At 41.1% G+C, this 19,456-nt stretch overlaps 1 protein-coding gene across 1 annotated transcript in view; it reads left to right on the top strand.

Moving 5' to 3' along the window:
• Positions 1-19,456, top strand: part of bmpr1bb (bone morphogenetic protein receptor, type IBb) — a 75,518-nt gene that overhangs the window by 52,416 nt on the left and 3,646 nt on the right. Inside the window, exons 5-9 of the mRNA XM_049603748.1 lie at positions 14,530-14,698; positions 16,510-16,612; positions 16,916-17,018; positions 18,821-18,917; positions 19,010-19,154. Of these exons, the coding sequence (XP_049459705.1) occupies positions 14,530-14,698; positions 16,510-16,612; positions 16,916-17,018; positions 18,821-18,917; positions 19,010-19,154 (617 nt within the window). The remainder of the gene's footprint in view (positions 1-14,529; positions 14,699-16,509; positions 16,613-16,915; positions 17,019-18,820; positions 18,918-19,009; positions 19,155-19,456) is intronic.

Raw genomic sequence — 19,456 nt, 5'->3', positions numbered from 1 at the left:
TATCTTTGGGTGTTGAACTGTCAGTAGGCACAACGAGCCATTTTTAAGACGTCACCTTGGGCTTTAGGGAACTGCAGTGGACGTTTCTCACAATTTTATGAAATTTCATAGACTTAACAATTCATCAATTAATAGAAATTTAATCAACAGATCAACTGATAGTGAAATCATTGGATCATTAGTTGCAGCCCTACTTTTAATGATGCATGTGGACAGGCTTTAACTTTGCAGAAACACTCAGTTTATCAAACACTTATTGAACACAATGGAGTGTCAGGCTGGGCGCACACTCACACACACATGCACACAAGCACAGTGTTTATAAATATTGCCATTAAAAGACGGTCTGGAAAGTGTCACCATATGACTCTTGTTGCGACTGGATTTCCCTTAGATGACAGATTATGTGCCAGTTAACTTTAATTTATGCTGCCGTGGCCTCTGCATTGTATGCTGCAGTTACAATGTACTTGTAGTGTGTTCATGTCTGTGTTGTGCATATATTTTTGTGTCTGTAGTGCTCGTGTGATGTGTGTTTGTCAGGGTGTTTGTGTTATTGTTCCCTCATACAGCAAAAAACAAAGGTAACACATTATATTTGCAGATTTATCATTTATAAATTTTGGAAAATTCTTCATAAATTGAAAAGCATTTTAAAAAATCAACAGCAGGAGCGATTAATACATATGTATGTGAATATTATCAACTGGATTTTGATTTTAATCCTGCTACAAAGAGACACTTCACTGAAACCGTGGCAAAACTAAAGGCCAGCTGTAAAATCCCAGTCTGACTGAGCAGTTCAGAGCTAGCTCTAACTTTCGCAGTTGGTCATGAAATACCTCAGCTGCTGATGAATGTTTCTTCACAGAATTTCCCTCATTCTTATCTGTGCAGACTGAGCTTAGTGTTTCACCTCTCATCCAGTAAGTCTAGCTAGTTTGAGGGCAGTAGCCATGAAGGTAGATTGGTTGTTTGAAGAAGGAAAAATGAGAGTCAGTGAATTTTACTCCAACAGTCTGACTATGAACTGACAAGAGACAAAGTTTCTGCATGTTCCTGTCAGTGCAGACAGAAGCTTAGAGCCCTCTTGGAAAGATCCATACTAAAGCTTTTTCTGCAGTGTCGGGCTCCATCATTTTTACTCCCTCTGTCCACTTTATTTCACCAATACTTGAGCCACCAGTTGCTTTTTGGGTTTCCTCTGTGATCTGATCTTTTTAAAGGTCTCCTAAATGAGTAAAACATGTGGGAGGTTGCCCATAAATCTAAGCGGCACGGTCAATTTGCCACCTGTTTCTATAGGCTGGTGAGGTTCACAGAGAGTAGATGAGCCCTGGCTCCCATTCTTCCGGTGGCAATGCTGTGGAAATACAAAGACTTTGGTTGTGGGTTTGATAATATACTTTTATGATGGCTGCATCTTAAAAAATTCTACTGGCCCATTTCCTCCAACCACATTTTCGGTTTTGCTTTGTTCAATGTTTGCAACACAGAACCGCTAAGTAACCATGAAAACCCAACATGTCTGGGTCATAGCTACAAATATGACTCCTCCCATAACTCTCACTGCATTCTCAATATTGAGAAGGTGAGATCTTGCATGACAAACAGCCAACAAGAGAGACTCACAAATTGATACGAGCTGTTTATGCATGGAAAATTCAGAAGGAGAATAACAAGTTCACTCTACACCACTAAAGCCATCCTCATGTCTTCTGGACAGACATGTCTAGTCGACAGGAGTCTCAGAGGAGCTGTTTTCCGACCAGTGTGTGTTTTCATTCACAGCGATCCTCAAATATCTGAAAATGTCAGTGTGTCTCTGTAGGAGTGTGTCTCCGTAGGAGCATTCAGAGGGGGTATATTAGTTTTGTCCTTATCAGCAGCCATTTGTCTTCTGCGGCTCTGCTTCAGTCGTACGAGCGTGAAGGAGTTTGAAGGAGGTGATTTGTCAGAAACTTTTAATTACAAAACTTTCTAGTTTGAATTTAGGTTAGTGGTGAAGAGGATTATTGTGATGTTCTCTTGAGTCTTTAAATTTGTACTTTAAATAGAAAGCACAAAAAGAAAGAGCTTGTTTTTTGGGTCCTCATACAGTCCGTGTATATGTTGATGATGATTCCACGTGTGATTTAACCACATGTTTAAGATGTTTGTTTAACAGTTTGAAACTGAAAGTGTTGTGCAGCATGGACTACACTCTGGGAAAGACATCTGTGTGGAGCGTTGACGACTGTTGTGGAATAAGGTCAGAGTGTAGTGTGGTGCAGTGGTCCAGAAGTACAAAACAGCAGCAGTTGGTCCTCGGCAGGACCAGGCCTCTCCAGCCTTCTGTGCGCTGCTTCCTGTCAGGATGTGGATACAGTTCCCCCACACAGAATTTGATCCCCAGGCAGATGTGCTGCTCCAGTGGTCAGGCATGGGAGCAATATACTCTGTGTGTGTGTGTGTGTTTATGTGTGTTTGTGCAATAGTTATTCATGTGCACCACATGAGTATATCTGCCTGGTGAGATTTGGATGTGTAGGATTACTTTTGTGAGTTCAGGGACAACTAGAGTGCAGACTTTAAGAAGTGGAACTTTTAAATGATGAACTTTCCCAGTTCATGAGCACAGAGTGATACTGTTTTGGTTAAGAGAAACCATGTAGTGTTGGAAATTCAAGATAATATCAGCCTGAAACATTTCTTGTTTTAAAGCAGCTACAAGGAGTTTTTAACTGGTTATAAAACAGTCTCAATTTAATACCGATGCCTCTGTATGATGTACAGAAGCAAACGGGACCATTAGCGAGATGATTGGCTATTTCTCTATACGTATTTTTCAGAGGTGTGGACTTGAGTCACATAACTTGGACTCGAGTCAGGCTTGAGTCACAAATCTGATGACGTTAAACTCGACTTGGCAAAATCAAAAACACTTGCAACTCGACTTGGACTTTAACACCAATGACTCGTGATGTTACTTGAACTTGAACATTTTTTACTTTAAAAATACTGGCTACCTTCCCTCAAGGCAATTTGGGAAGAGAAACTTAAGACATTTTTCCAATATGAGTTGAGTTAAATTTAACAAGACAGTACAGAAACATGTAAAATTCATTCAGTTTTTATACTGGTTAGTAGTGCTATATGCTGTGCAATGTCAATGTCAGCGCTACTTTTATATGATTAAGTTGCATTGTGCTTGTTCTAACAAATGAACACTATTTTTAAAAAGCATTTGTTAATCTTGTTTGTTTAATAGATTATTAAAATGGCATTATATTTGGTGAAACGCACATTATGACTTGATTAGGACTCGAAACTAAAGGTTTAGGACTTGGGTCTTGACTCAGGGTTTGCCTATTTTGACTTGGGACTTGAGTGCAAAAACTTAAGACTTACTTGTGACTTGCAAAATAATGACTTGCTCGCACCTCTTGTTTTTCACAATGCCTGTCCCTAGTTCAGAATGCCCATGAAATCAGATGGAACGATTTACGGCACGCAGACTGAAGGCAAAGTGAGAGAATTTTATTTTTAATGTTATATTTTGTGGCTATTGCTGATACTGGGGCAGGATCAGCAAAGAGAAAAAGAAAAGAAAGGACAGAGGAAAAGAAAAATGCCAAAAGAGTACAGGTGAAAAACAGGAGTCAACCTTGCTTGGTAACTTTACAGATGGAGAGCATTTCAGGATTTGAAAGGATTCAAATCAGATCCTGACTTGGCCGTCTTCCTCCTAGACAGGTATGTAATATGTCTCACTGTCTCTGCTAGAGTCTGTTGTTCCCTCTGTTTCAATGCTGAGATCCCTCATTGAGATGGTCTGTGAAATAATGGCCGATAACTGTTAGCGAACTGAGTTAGTAAGATGGAAATGAATGAATGAAAAATATAGAGGAAGCCCTATGCCTATAGCTTGCATCTTAGCATATGATGCAAATGGCTGTCTGTTAGATGAAGGCTGACATTATGTAGTCTATGAATATTATTGATTGCTGCGTTCCATTTACCTTGGAAGTTGTGGGATCAGAGCTGGAAAATGGCATCGCTATCCAGTACAACAAGTCGGAAAACCAAGATGTTGTCAGCAATACCAGTTGATAACCATGCATGACGCTGCATTTTGTGCTTACAGTAGCAACATGTCCACAGATAGAAATTGGACAGATTTTAATGAGATACAAATAAGACAGAGGTGCTAACTGACAGTACATTATTAGAGTTTTCACTACTGTTAATGTGTGGAGGAGCCACATTGGATTTTAAGGTTAGGATTTGTGAGGTTCCTTCAACTTTCCAGGTTGGAAATCAGACTTCAGGGGGCATTCCAGTTTAAATTTCCGACTGGGAACTCGGAAATCCTGACTTTTCAGTGCAAATGGAACACACCATAAAACCACCATCGTCATATTATAGTTACTAATCTAACAATTCCACAAATAGATAACGACTTCATCGCTATGCATCATGCAAACACTTATGTTTAAAAAAGAAAAATCAAAATCTTTCTGACACATGGTGATGGTGCACATGGTAAATACGCTCTGTATCCTGGGAGACACTTTTGCTTTTGTCCACAGGGACAAAAAAAGTTCCTTGAGGTTGCCCACATTATAAAGACCTTGAACAACCTTAAGGAAAAAGCGCTTTTTTGGCCGAGGTAATATCTTGGGGTAAAGTGACATATTGTGGTGGTGCTATGGCTACAGTCTCTCGGTACGTCTGTAATAGAGCCCAGCATTAGTCAGTGGCTTGTGGCTTTTTCCAGTAAGTCCAGACCACATGGATAGATAGACGAGCAGTGAGATGAACTGATGAGCAATGTGGACAGACAGTGTTAAAAAATACCTTGTAGTAGACAGGAACAGGCAAAAATAAGAGAAGGAAGGGCTGAGATAGTGTGTTGGGATAAGTGCCCACACATACACCACACTGTGGTTAATACAAAGCCTTGGTTTCATTACGTGCCAGCATCTACACCTGTTCTATGCCTATCATTCTGTGTGTGCATGTGTCTGTTAGTCTGTCAGAAATTAAAGGTGCAGCAGTTTGGCCAGCACTTTCAATGGCTGCTGTGTGGTAAAGCATTGGATTTTATTAAACATATTATTATTTTTTGTTGGTAGGTTCAAACCCTGCATGGTTATTTTAAAGTACAAGGGAAAGACAAGTATTAACACCGTTACAGTACATAGAGATTCACTTAGACATTAAAAATATGACATGTAATCATATGTGAAAGGAAAAAGATGAAAATTAAAACATACTTTATACAGAAATAATTGCTTGTAGAGCAAAATTTAAATCCACTACAGAACTCCTTAGTGGGAACTGATATTTGCATGAATATTGTTTTGTTGTCTTGTAGTTTCACACTTCTTCATATTAACCTCCTGAGACCCCAACTTTTGTTTGGTATGCGTTTTTAATTTCTCCTAGCTATTTGGATTCAATGGGACCCGATAAATTCCCACTCTCCTCAAACGAGATGACAGTAAAGTCAGAATGTCTTTTAAGAAGTACTTTATAATTAATAGTGTCTTAGCTTGTTACTGTTGCTAAAATTGGTCAAATTTATTGCCATATCAAACTACAAACGTTTTCAATCATAAACAATTTTCAACCATAAAAATTTGATCAAGTTTTGGACCTTGTCCACTTTTGTGTCGGGATCGGCAGCAGACTGACTTGGCAGAGATGGCTGCCATCTTGTTTTACATGGATTAGTGTATGGACCGTTTCATTGCTATTCTGTTGCTAGGGCAATAACTTTGGTCCCTGTTTACTTCCTGTCAGCTTCTGCATTAACATACATTCAAACAGGAAATACAAAGGGACCCATTTAGAATGTTAAAGTTGTCTAGTTTGAAACAGTCTGTTGTGGTCTTACTACCACTAGATGGCGCAAAGAAGTGCCCACGAATGACGACAACAGGTCTAAGTTGAAGAGGCAACAGATAGCATCTTTTCCTAAATATATCATTATGAATATAATGTGGGTTGCACAGGGTAGTATACACAGTAAAATCAGACTCTCAGCGTTTACATAGGTTACTTAGTGGCTTTGCAAAGCTTCTGCCACTGGTGCCAAAATTTTGCGGAAAAAAATCTGTTTTACTGCAGATTTTTAAGAAGTGGAAGTAAGTAAGTGACCCGGAAGTGGAAGTAAGTAACACGGCTAAATGTTAGCTAGACGAGAGAGGACTGTACTGTACTGGCTGCTAGCTGGCCAGCTTCGCAAATCGCCGCAACCAGGGACCGGGTAGCGAGTGTTGGTCGGCTGACATCCTCGTTGCCATTCTACAGCAGCCCTCGGACAGTGATACCCCCCTCTCTTCCTTCTGTTCTCTTCTAATGGAGGCAGCTATCGACGGACATCGCCCAGCTAAGTTACGCCCAGATAAGTGAACACTGGACTTTGCCTACATTTTTTAAAAATTTATCTCTGATCCCCATGGTCAATTTGGTCATTGCGACAGTGCGACGCAATGACCACTGACGCTAGGTGGCGCCAAGCTAAAAAAAACAAATCCTATCTGTTGCCTCTTTAAGTAGAATAAAGTATAAGGTCTTGTTAACCCAAAGTTTGATGTCCTCATATGACACAGGATCGCAGGAGGTTAAATCTGTGCAAACACAACATGCTGGTCTGTTCCTTCGAGACAGAGTGTGAAGAAGAGTTTGTCTGACTGCAGAGCCCAATACACAGAGTCGACAAATTATATTCTCTGAGAAATGCATGTTGTTTTTTAAGTAATGAACATTTGTATTTTTGTTCCTCATAGAAGGGAGTTATCCTCCTAAATCACTGTATCCGTATTCTGTCATATGCAAGACCATTTATGTATTCCTCTGCAGTGTTTTCTGTGATTTATCTGTAAGTTTAATACATCTCTGTGCACTTTACTTTCTTCCTTTATGGCACAAGAGAGCTTCCGTCTCTTTCTCTGCCCTTAGCATTTTTTGGAATACAGCAGAAGTCACCGTGTCTGTGTGTCTGCTGTGTGTTTGAGTAATTTGTTGTGGATATAGCAGCTCTCTGCTGTATTCACACTCTTGTGGAAGGTTTTCTCTGTGCAAACATTGTGAATCCCTGACAGTTGAGCTATAGTTTTTCTGAAAGTGGGGTTAGGGTTCAGCGTGAGTGAGGCAGGGTCAGTAAATTTGTTGTGTCGTTATTGCTGCGGGTGGTGGGAGCCTCAAAGTGACCATCTCATTCCTCCACAAAGGCAGTCTGGTCACGGCTGGTAAACACAGAACAGGTTGCTGGAAGCTGCAGGGTGAAAACAGATGACCTGGTGTGGGTGTAGCAGCGTAGACGGAGAAGAGAGTATGGAATGTGCTTCTTGTGTGTGTGCATGTAGGCCTACAATATGTGCACATGTGTGTGTGTGTGTGTGTGTGTGTGTGTGTGTGCCTCGTGTGGCGGAGTCCTTTGAAGCCTGTAGGGGGTTAAGAGGGATGAGGGTGCGTTGGTAGGGTGGAGGAGGATGTATGGCCTCTTTGCAGGTTGGCTGCGACCCCCTCGGGGTCAGAGTGCACTGTGGAGACACTGGGGAAGATGTCTCCTTTGAGGAAGTGATTTATAATGGCCACCTGGAGTAACTTATCTTGCTTTTCTCTCATGTCCTCCTCTCGGCTTGTGATGAAGAGTCTGTGTGAAGGTCTCAGCTCAAAGATTAAATAGCTGAACTCGGCTCTTGTGAAACAACCGTGTTAATTGGAACACTTTGTGTAGAGATTTCTCCATTTTCCCACACATGCAGTTCCCCTGTCAACGTCTCTCTCCTAATTTGTAAAGGCAGTAATTCTGTTTTACATTGATTTCCAGTTATTTCTTGATGGAAAAACAAAACCCAGTATTATAACAGTATATTCATTGATTGCCAGTGTGTGTCTGGATTACAACTTCAGTGGAATGTAAGGGTCAAATCACACGCGTCTATCTGTGGTCAGAACAAATCCAGAGTAGTGTCAGGAACTGGATTTAGAGACTGATAGAGGACATTCTGTTTTTATTCCTGTAGACGAATTAATTACTTTCATGGGATGCAATTTCAGATAAATGTTTCAATAGTGCACAACAGTACATGCACAAAAGCTACACATGAAAGGGAAAAAATGGTTTTAGTTTTCAATTTAAAAAAAAACAACCCAAGGTCACATAACACATTCTCTAAAATGCCCACCACCTGACTCATCCAGCACTCTTGTTCCAAAACATTCTCAAAGGTGCTCCTGCTTTGGAAATTCAGCGCACTTGATGCATGTTTTTATTACATTCTACCAGGGCTGGGAATTATATTGATATTATATTGATATCATGATACGAGACTAGATATGATCTTAGATTTTGGTGGATATTGTCATATTGTAAATGTTGAATTTTCCTTGTTTTAAAGGCTGCATTACAGTAAAGTAAGTAATTTTATGGACTTTCCAGACTGCTCTCACTGTTCTATCGTTTTCCCTCACCTACTTAGTCATTATATTCACATTGCTGATGATTATTTATCAGAAATCTCATTGTGGAAATATTTTGTCAAAGCACCAATAGTCAACCTGACAATATCATCGCAATACAGATGAAGAAAAGATTGTGATATTTGACTTTCTTCATTTTGCCCAGCCCTACATTCTACCTTCTCTACTTTTGCTGTTGCTTTTGTTATCATACACTGATCATTCAAGTATGTGAACCTTGATTTAAGACCTGCAGCTGATGACCACCCTCATCATCATTCTTAAACTGGTGTTAAATGGTCGTATGCAAGTAAAAGTAAAATAAAATCACTAATGTTTTGCCAGTGCTATAGCCTCCTGTTTATGCTGCCAGCTGCTTAATGGGAACTAGAGTAGGTGATTAGGGGATTAAAAAATATTTCATATTAAATCTGCTAGCTGTGTTTTCACTAAAAACCCCTAAGTCATTAATAAGCTAAGTCAGTTAACACAGCTTAGTCATGAGTTTCAAATGTGAGGGTTTTGTTTGTTTGTTGTTTTGTGTCAAGGTCCCAAGATGGGCAGCATTTTGGCTGTACACATGGTGTAGAATGGATCTGAACAGTATGGGTGGCTGTATTCCAGATGTTAATCGTGTTTGTGCGCCAGTGACATTTTTCATCTCTCTTTTCAGTGTTCTACATCAGTTTCTTATAGCTTATTTTTTGTGTTATCCAGTGGTGTGATACTGTCTGACACACATTTGTGCAGCACAAAAATGTTTCCAGTCTGTCATAATGAGTCAGTTCATGACAGTTGAAGTTTGTTTGTATTGTCCTTATTAATTTTATAAAAGCGAGAGACGACCCCGGAACAAGGAAAGTAGGTCTGGCAGAGCAGATTCCAGACACAAAGTGAGGAGCTGATAGGCAAACAAAGGAAAAGATATTATAAAATGCAACATTGAATAACAGAGTGGGAGCTGCTGGATAGAGATCTAGATCTTGTGTGGAAATTTCAATGTCAGTTTTGTTCCCATGTCACATTTGTATCATCACAGGAATGACTCGCCGTCCACAGTCATGCTAGCTCTGTCACCACGGAAAACTTGGCTGGTCGTGAGGAGGGAGGAAGTGTCACAGACCACGCTGATAGTGTTAGCCAGAAATGAAAAGAGATGACAAACACAGTGATGAAGGCAGAACATGAGCTGTCATCACTAATTCAGATACATTCGGAAAAGCTGAAGCCAGCCGGAGTGGAAGTGCCCGAAGACGGTCTGTGACGAGCTGTGACTGAAGGTTCTCCAGCTGGAGTGTTACTTCTAATTGCTTCAAGTGCACGCCACGCCACAGCCTGGCTGAGAGTGAGTGTGGGCTTTTAGGGAGAAAAGTGACCGCTGGATAACAGATTGACAAGAGAAAATGAGAGCATCATTGCAAATCAGAATGCAGCTCAATTATCATTTAATCTTGATTATCTTGTTTTCATAATCATCGAAAGCCAAAATCGTGATTGAAAATAAAATTTAATTAATCGCCCAGCTGTAGTGTGTGTGTTTGTGTGTAATACACTGACTTTCTGTGTGTGTATGTCTAGTTTGAGGAACAGCCTGTGGAATGTGTGGGGGATGCAGATCGGATTTCGGGGTGACCTTGAGTGTGCCCCGTAGCTGACACAGCAAGTCTGTTTGTTGTGTGTGTGCGTGTGTGTGTGCGTGTGCGCAAGACCGAGACAAAGAAGAAAACAACAGACCTCTACGGTGTAATAATTATGATAATAATGCTTGGTTGGTCATCGTATTTGCCACTATATTGATGCGGTGGCTAAAAACACAATAAACATTTAATCAGCAATACTAAGCTGATCTTTTATCTTGTATATCCAAGTCTGTTTAGATATGTTTTGAGTCTCTTTACTTGCAGGATGATCTTTTCAGCATTAAAAACTAATTTAATTAGGCAGTTTTATGCTCTGATGTGTTTTTTCTTCATCAATGTGGTGTTTAATCCTCTGTTAGCTTAACAAAGATGGCCTCCTCCTCCTCAGCCTAAGTCTCCTTAGTCTCCTCCTAAGTCTTTAACAGTCTGTTGAACACGCAGCAGCTCTGTACTAAACCTGCTCTTACATACTGAGCATGACAAACTCCCCACGCACACAAACCTCTCTTTGACAACAACACCATCTTATGTTACTTTAAGTTCTAGAGAAATCCCGACATACTTTCCACTTATAACATAAATCCTGTGCTAAGTGAAACACTTAAATTTAACCCCTGAATGTCAGTGTTAGGTAGAAGTTGTGCGCTGAGCAAATATGACAGTAAATGACAGTCAAACTCTCATTAAGGGTATGGTAAACCTGTTGTAGACGGAATATAAAAAAATCATATTTGACCATACAGAATGGTGGGAAATTTGAAGAAGAAAACAAAAAGGAAAACAAATTACGTGCATTTTTAAGATGATTTCTCAAGCAGCACTCTCACTGCTTTTATCTTTTCAGGTCAGCGCCTGATCATCCAAGGTTTCGCTTTCCCCTCCAAAGCGGGATTGTCCTTTCCTTACGTCAGCTTTCCTGTAACATTTCTGCCCCTGTCCTCTTTGCTCACTTGCCGCCAGAGCTGATATGGACAGACTGTATCTGAATGCTTGACAACTTCATGAAACATCCCGCCTTGTGTTTTGTTATTTTGCACACTTGCAGAAAAAAACCAAGGCCACTGCGAGGGAGGATCAGAACACCTCCACAAACTTCCCCTCTGACAGAAACAGTAGCACAGATTAGTTTGGAAGTACACAGAGTACCACTTAAAGAACAGCCAGTGTGTTTACACTGTACCACACTCAGCCATTCAGCCTTTTCATCACGTCGTCCTCTGGAGGATTACTCATGTCCCTTTTTTAATGGCTGGTTGGCTTTCAGGCTGTTGCGCCGCTTAGATCTACTTACACCGACTATAGTGAAGCCCATCCACAGTATAAGGAAGCTATTCTTGGATTTTATGGATAGATGGAGTTAATGTAGGGATGTGCCCCTGTGATGTCTCGCCTTTCATAGTTCATAGTTACTTTTGTTATGCAGGATTTTTAAAGCAGATGAACAACTGATCTTACTGGTCTTGAAATCTCTTAGAGCAGAATAGAAGACAGTGAGGAAGACATCCATCTAATGTGGCACAACACCGTTCAGCTCTCTGACCACAGAGGTCCTCAGGGATGAGCTGCTGTCTGAACTGGTTTTATTCTCCACTGATAAATGTATGAACCCTCAGTTGCTTGGAGGGATATAAAAGATTGCACATTGTGTTAATAATCAGTGTTAATGAATAATATTTTTAACAGTAGTCATTTTTAATCAGTTACTTAATGCTTATGTGTCTAAGCTTTTGACTGTTAGCGTTATTGGTGTACTATGAAAGTAGATTATTCTTATTATGGAATAATAAAATGCTAAGTCTGTGGATTTTAATTACAATTTCTTCCAAGATACTGGCTTAAGCTTACATGGTTGAAAACTCCACTTAGGGCCTAGTTTTTTCTTCATATTCAACATTTGATTAAGTAGTTACATGTACATATACGTGCACAGTTCAGCAAAGTTCCAGCTGATAATGTTGGCATTAACTGCTGGCTCACATTTACAGTCAGTCCCTCACACTAAATAAATAAAGCTGGAATTCCCTTTTGTTGAGCACAACCTTGGACTGATTCAACATTCAGTGGCACCTGCAACAGTTAACACTCTCTGGGATAAGTAAGTCCAGAGCAATAATATTTATCCTACCCCTGGTTTATGTGAATACACATGTACTGTGTTACTGCACTTGGCTCGACTGTGTTTTGGTACTGTAGTTCAACTGTATCTGTTGCCTGCTGGAAATGTTATTCCTCCTCTCTGAAGATAAACACTAAACCATCCCATATATCCAGTAACCCACAATATGCCTTGCATTTTGTTGTAGTTTTGACTACAACAAAACAGAGTACAGTAATGATGTCTGTCAACAGTTGTGCCATTTGGAAATTAATACTGGGAAGGATATGATTGCTATACTCTGCAGGCAGAGTGGATACAAGGTGTTGGTATATTGGTGTATATTGGTATAGGTTTTGTATATTTGTTAGTATACAGTATGTTTTAAGGATTGACAGTCTCATTGGCTAGTTTAGCATTCAACAGGTTTACTTAAGCATTTTAACTTAATTATCAGTTGTGATTACATTAAATTCTATCGTTGGTTTGGAGGATTTATTTGATTTATTGTAGAAAGAGATAAATATGAACACCATTAATGATATTATTTAGCTCTCAAAGTTTCAGCTTTAAATATGATGGATACATCCTCTTGAATACATTACAGTAATGTACTCAGTGTTGGGGAATCTACTTTGAAAGCATAGCTTTGCAAGCTACTAATTACTTCACACTGAGTTAAGAAAGTAGTTCAAACTACTTTGTAAAACAAAAATCATATTGACAATGTTCGTGTGATACAAAACCATTACAATATATAATACAAAAAAATAACTTGCCGGCATAAAACACCACTCACTTGAGTTTGTTACAAGAAGTGCCTACTTGTTCTCAAGTTGTACATAAACCAAAAAACATACAAACAAACAAAAAAAAACCCCCACTATTCATGGAAAAGATCAAAGAATGTCAGCTTTGGTTACGATGCAAAGGTTACGATATTATAACCCTAGTTCTATTCGTATAGACAGAGCCCTCTACTGGACTTCATGGGACTCTATGGGTATTTCTCCTCCAATCGCAAGCACACATTCGCCCACTTTGCATAAATGTAGCCGGCCAATCCAGACATGTCTACCCGTATACATGCAGAAGAGTATACAAGCATACACAAGGCTGTACGGCATCCTACACCTTCAATAGCAAGTAGCATCAACCCAGCCACACTGATCCTGACCAGCTGAAGGTTAGTAGGCATATCGTCATCATGGATGGCGGACAGCCTTTTGTACTGTGGGGTCTGCTCATATTTGTGTAGGCATGTCCTGATTGGCCAGCTATGCGAATCTCACTGGGCGAATGTGTGCTTGTGGTTGAAGGAGTATTACCCATAGAGTCCAGAAGAGGGTGGAGTCTGTGTGAGATGGAACTAGAGACCAGGTGGGGGTATTGCACCAAGCAGGATAACTCAGTCAGGTAACTACTAAAATAGCATGCAACAACTCCAGTGAACATTCGTTAATAAAAAGCAAAAATCATTCCAACTGATTGACACCTGATACATACAAGGGTAGTTTTACAAATTCTACCTGCTGAATGCATTGCTAGGGCATGCCTTTAAGGTGGCCATGTTGAAGACAGCTGGTTACAGGGAGTTCAATTACGGCAGAGAACCATTTGTAAAATAAATATTTAAAAAATCATTTCCTTTAATGGCCCCAAAGTGTTTGCAGTTTCGGCTGTTAACGACACAAAAAAACAGCAAAAAAGTACTTGAAAGATTTGAATCCCTATGCTGGTCTCACTAGTTTAACTCCCCGCAAGCTACTGACATGTGTAGTTAAACTACTCGTGTAATTACATGTAATAAACTAACCCCCAACACTGAATGTACTGCAGACTCGCACACATTTCAAAAGCACACTGTACGTACTCACACTAAGTACACAGGCACTTGTAGGCAGTTTGACATTTGTGCATGCACGCACACACACACACACACACACACACACACACACACACACACACACACACACACACACACACAGCACAAAGACTTCTTTCTGCTGTTATTCTGGTTCCAGACTTCATGCAGGTACATTGAGTCCAGTCCAGAACAGCAGGGTTGCTTTCAGCAGCACATATTCACACATTCTGTGGATTGCATTGCCATGGTAACAGTGCCAGGGCAGGCAGAACCATATAATTCAGAAGACCCATTGGAAATGAGTAGAAATGTTGTTTGGAGACTTTGATTTATTTCATCTCTAATTTTCCTGAGGTATGTGTACTTAAGTTTTACTCCTCTGGCTTTGCTGGAGTGTCCAGAGGAGTGTCTAGATGTTTTGGTCTGCTGCGGTACTAAGTCCAGTTTCTCTCTCTTTCTCTCTGTGTGTCCAGCCAACATGTTGGACACCATGCTGCTGAAGAACGGATGGAAGGGGGACTCGGAGCGGAGGACGGAGGAGAGCAGCAGCAGCAGCAGCACAGCCACAGTCTCAGCTCAGAACATGCTTTGGTGTCACTGCTACCACCACTGCCCCGACGACTCTGTCAACAACACTTGCATGTACGGTTTAAGCAGACATAACACTATGCCCAAGCAGTAAAAATAACTCATCGTATCAAAGCAATTAAAAGACAACACAGATAATTATCTAAAGCAATTATCTGAGAGAATCCTAATTATCTGATTTATCCGATTAGATGTACATGTTTACTTTAGCTGTTTTCCTTAATGAGATGCAGCCTATTATCACTTCATTAGCCAGCTGCCTTGCATTAATTAAGTTTCATGCATATGGCATGTGCTGTATGTTACAGAAATGTAGGTGCACATAATGACTACATGAATGTATTTTGACAGTTTTATTATAATAGTTAAAAGATAAATAGATTTAAAACAGATTCAAATTATTTTGACCCAGTAAGTAGTTTCATTATTGGATTCAGATTTAAGGAAATACTATTGAACCTTGACACCTATGGTGTTCATGACATCAATGACTACGTTTACATGCACAAGATAATCTGTTTTTTGTCCTTATTCTGAAAAAGACAGTATTTCTACTAGGTTGATTGCATGGCTGTTTACATGCAGCAGTACCTATTCTGATTTAACATGCCCTAGCATTTCGTTTATCAGATCAAAATACGGAAAATGAATGGCTGGGGCCACTTGTGCCGTTTGTTCCTTTGTGTCAAAGAACCTCCCTCTTTTATTCCTTCAACCACCTTCTTGAAAAGGTCGACGCTGCGATATTTTTGCATATCCAAAAACCTCTATTCATCCATCCATTTTCAACCCCTTATCCGAAGTTGGGTCACGGGGGCAGCAAGCTGAGCAAAGTATTCCAACTGTCCCTCTCCCCATCAACGCTTTCCAGCTCCTCCTGGAGGACCCTGAGGCGTTCCCAGGCCAGACGAGATATGTAATCCCTCCAGCGTGTTCTGGGTCTGCCTCAGGGTCTCCTACCAGTTGGACGCGCCCAGAATACTTCCAACAGGAGGCACCCAGGAGGCATCCTGATCAGATGCCTGAACAACCTCAACTGACTCCTTTCGACACGAAGGAGCAGCGGCTCTACTCCGAGCTCCCTCTAGATGTCCGAGCGCCCAGCAGCCCTTCAGAGGAAACTAATTTCAGGCGCTTGTATCCGTGATCTTATTCTTTCGGTGACTACCCAGAGCTCATGACCATAGGTAATGGCTGGGACGTAAATGGACCAGTAAATCGAAAGCTTTGCCTTCCAGCTCAGCTCCCTCTTCACCAAACCGCCGTTCAACCTCACGCTCCACTCTACCCTCAATCATGAACAAGACCCTAAGATACTTGGGGCAGCAACTCCCTCCCAACCTGGAGGGACAATCCAACGTTTTCAGGCAGAGAACCATGGCCTCTGACTTGGAGGTGCTGACTCTCATCCCAACCGCTTTACACTCTGCTGCTAAATGCCCAAGTACATGCTGGAAACCTGTTGATGTCCAAGTCTATCACAATGTCTAAAAGAAGGTGTGTTTCTTCTTTGGACCAGAAATGTGGGCTTTTCTTTTGGGCATGCATGTCTACCCCAGCCCTGCAAACTGTTGACTGTCTCCGCGTCACAAACTGTGATAAAAATTAAGACGTGTATTCCAAATGCGCTGTATACATGTCCAAAGAATGCTTCTAAAACTGAATAATACTGGCATATCCAACATGTCTTCATCGGAAAATGCTACATTAGAAAAAAAGGGCCTAATTTGGTGCATGTAAAAGGAATATGCTGTTTATATGACCCATATATACATGGAATATCAGTGTGCATGTAAACGGAGCCATGGATTAAAAGACTCCCAGATAATGTTTACTTATATGATGATTTATGTGCGTTTCGGTAGGACTGATGGTTATTGCTTCACCATGGTGGAGGAGGAGGAGGGGGGTCTGGCAGTACTCACAGCAGGTTGTCTGGGTCTTGTCGGCTCTGAGTTCCAGTGCAGGGTAAGTCAGATGTGTGTGTGTTTATATGCGTGTGTGTATTTCTTCCTATTTCTGCACTGTCAGTGTATGTGTGTTCTTCTTCATGAGCTGTTGTTAAGCCTTTACGAGCTTTCCTTTACTCACCACAGCTCTTTATGAGCCCTATTTAAATCAAACTTGTCCAGCCTCCCTATCTTTACTCGCTGTAGGAAAAAACCTTTGGTATATTGTAAAATGCTCTAACTAGGAATAAGTGCGGCTGTAAATATTTGCTACTCTGGTGTCTTCTTCAGTAGAAATGCATGTCTTATACGTGTGTGATAGGACTCGTGGAATGCACGTTCGAGGAGAGCTCTGGAGTGCTGCACAGATCAGGACTATTGCAACAGAGACTTGCATCCTACTCTTCCTCCGCTCATGACATCAGGTACGACACACACTTGTTCACACAGGTTTTCACACACTGAAATCCTGCCCCACTTGAGTGCCTTTTTCGAACGGGCTCGTTCAGGCCATGCCGGGTGGTGATGGGTAGTGACAGTTTAAACTGTTACAAACCACAGTGTGGTGCTGGAGTGAAGTGGCACATGCTGCTCCGGGGGGGCAGTGTGTGCGAGAGAGAGTGAGAGAGAGGCAGGTGAAACAGAGCCTGCAGCCTCGGCTTGTTCTCTCACCCTCTAATGAAAAGGACAGCCTCTCCCCGGGGCCTGCTTGAGTTTCTTGCCTCGGGACGGATGTGAGATATCTGTCCATCTGTTACTCCGCAACACACCAACACTCACACATTCCTTCTCTCTCTGCCTGTCTCTCACTGCCTGTCTCTGTCACACAAATTCACAATAATGTTGTCACACAGCCTGACACACTTAGTTTTGACCTTCAAGAAAACAGTGATAGACTGATTTGTCAAGTCTGTTGGATGTTGGAGGGAAATAAAGGACAATTCCTTTTTTTGACAACATGGATTTTCATAGTTTTGGACATAATTTCTCTCAGCTTTGATTTCACTGTACCCACCAAAGTCACCACTGAGATTTAAGAGCATGGCAATATTGAGACAGCAAAGTAAGAATAATGCATGTTCTCCCTGTGTCAGCATAGGTTTTCTCTGGGTACTCCGGCTTCCTCCCACAGGCCAAAGACATGCAGGTTAATTGGTGACTCTAAATTGGCCGTAGGTGTGAACGTGAGCATGAATGGTTGTCTGTCTCTGTGTCAGCCCTGTGATAGTCTAGCAGCCTATTCAGGGTGTACCCCACTTCTCACCCAATGTCAGCTTGGATAGGCTCCAGCCCCTCCGCAACCGCTAACAGGATAAACGGTTGCCGAAAATGAACTTTGTTTAGGGATAAAACTGAAAGTGAGTTGTCAAGTGTGTTGGGTGTTGGAGAGAAATGCTGGACAAATCTGTTGGTTTTTTGTTTGTTTTTTTCAGCTTGGGTCTCATTTTCACAGTTTTGGCCATCATTTCTATCAGCTATGATAACACTGTACACACCAATATAATCACTGAGATGTGAGAACATGGAAATATTGCAACAGCAAAGCAAGAAAAACACCAACAGTTTAGCCAAAATATTGAAACAACTTCATTAAGGGGTAAAACTGGAAGCGAGAGTGTCTGAATGATGATAATAATCCCATAATGTACAGAAAAAAGGCATAACTAAGAGCAAGTACGTTGAACTGAAGTAATAATTTTACTTTTTGCCTTTCTTCCATAAAGGTTTGGCTAAAGCTAGAGCTATCCTTTAAGTCTAAGTCTTAAAGTCTTTGTCCACTAGTCCTTAGTGTGTGTGGCTCTTTCAACACCATGGACTATCCCCCCGTGTTCAAGCATCTGTTTGTGTGTGTCTGATTGGCAGGAGCGCGGCAGAAAGGCTAGAGTCCCAGAGCTGCACTGGGCCTCTGGGGCTTCTGTAGCGATGTCAGTGTGACAGCTGATCTGTGGGATTCAGGAAGGGGATGTGATCGATCTCACGCTGTGAGAGAGAGGTGGTGGCAGGGAGGGGTTAGAGAGAGGAAGGGGAGAAGGTGCTTGTCCCTGCCAATGAAAATTAGACAGATTGTGGAGCTGACAGCAGTGAACAAATGACTGTCGACACCTATTCATCACTTATAAATTTACAGACTTTCCATCTCATACAAGGCATGATTATTAACATTAAGAGGTGGAAAAATAATAAAAAATGACACTGAAATAATAATATATGTCTTCTCATTTTTTAGATTATGTCGACAGCAGTATTCAGTACATGGCTCTCTTCATTTCAATCACAGTCTGCAGCATCATCCTTGGTCTCATCCTCGTCTTCTGCTACTTCAGGTAAGAGTCTTGAAGATGTTTCATGCATCCACAAACCAATTTGCACTTCCTGATGTGCAGTTAGTAAACACAGCATCGCCTTTCTGTGGCAGATATAAACGGCAGGAGTCACGACCACGCTACAGTATCGATCTGGAGCAGGAGGAGACCTACATCCCCCCTGGGGAATCCCTGAAGGACCTGATAGAGCATTCCCGCAGCATCGGGTCTGGCTCTGGGTCAGGACTCCCTCTACTGGTAAGAAGAAAGGAGTGCAATATGCTTCAACATCACAAGTCTCTCTTGGAACAGTTATAAATTACTACATTGTCTCATACCTTCACCTGGGGCTGGGTGAAATCACTTTCATGCTATTATTATGATTGTTTTTTAAGGTATAATATATATATTACTATACACCAAATATGTGCAAAATCACTATGTAAATAGTCACATTGACACCCTACATTACATTTGTAGGATTTACATTCACACATGTAAAATTTTAGCAACTCAATTTGCTTTTTGATCAAAATTTGTCTTAAATTATTTTGTAAAAA

Source organism: Epinephelus fuscoguttatus, linkage group LG18 (genome assembly GCF_011397635.1).
Source record: "Epinephelus fuscoguttatus linkage group LG18, E.fuscoguttatus.final_Chr_v1".
In the NCBI taxonomy this organism is placed as follows: Eukaryota; Metazoa; Chordata; class Actinopteri; order Perciformes; family Serranidae; genus Epinephelus; species Epinephelus fuscoguttatus.
The sequence above is the reverse complement of the archived record's forward strand: the minus strand, read 5'-3'. Positions and strand labels throughout refer to the sequence as shown.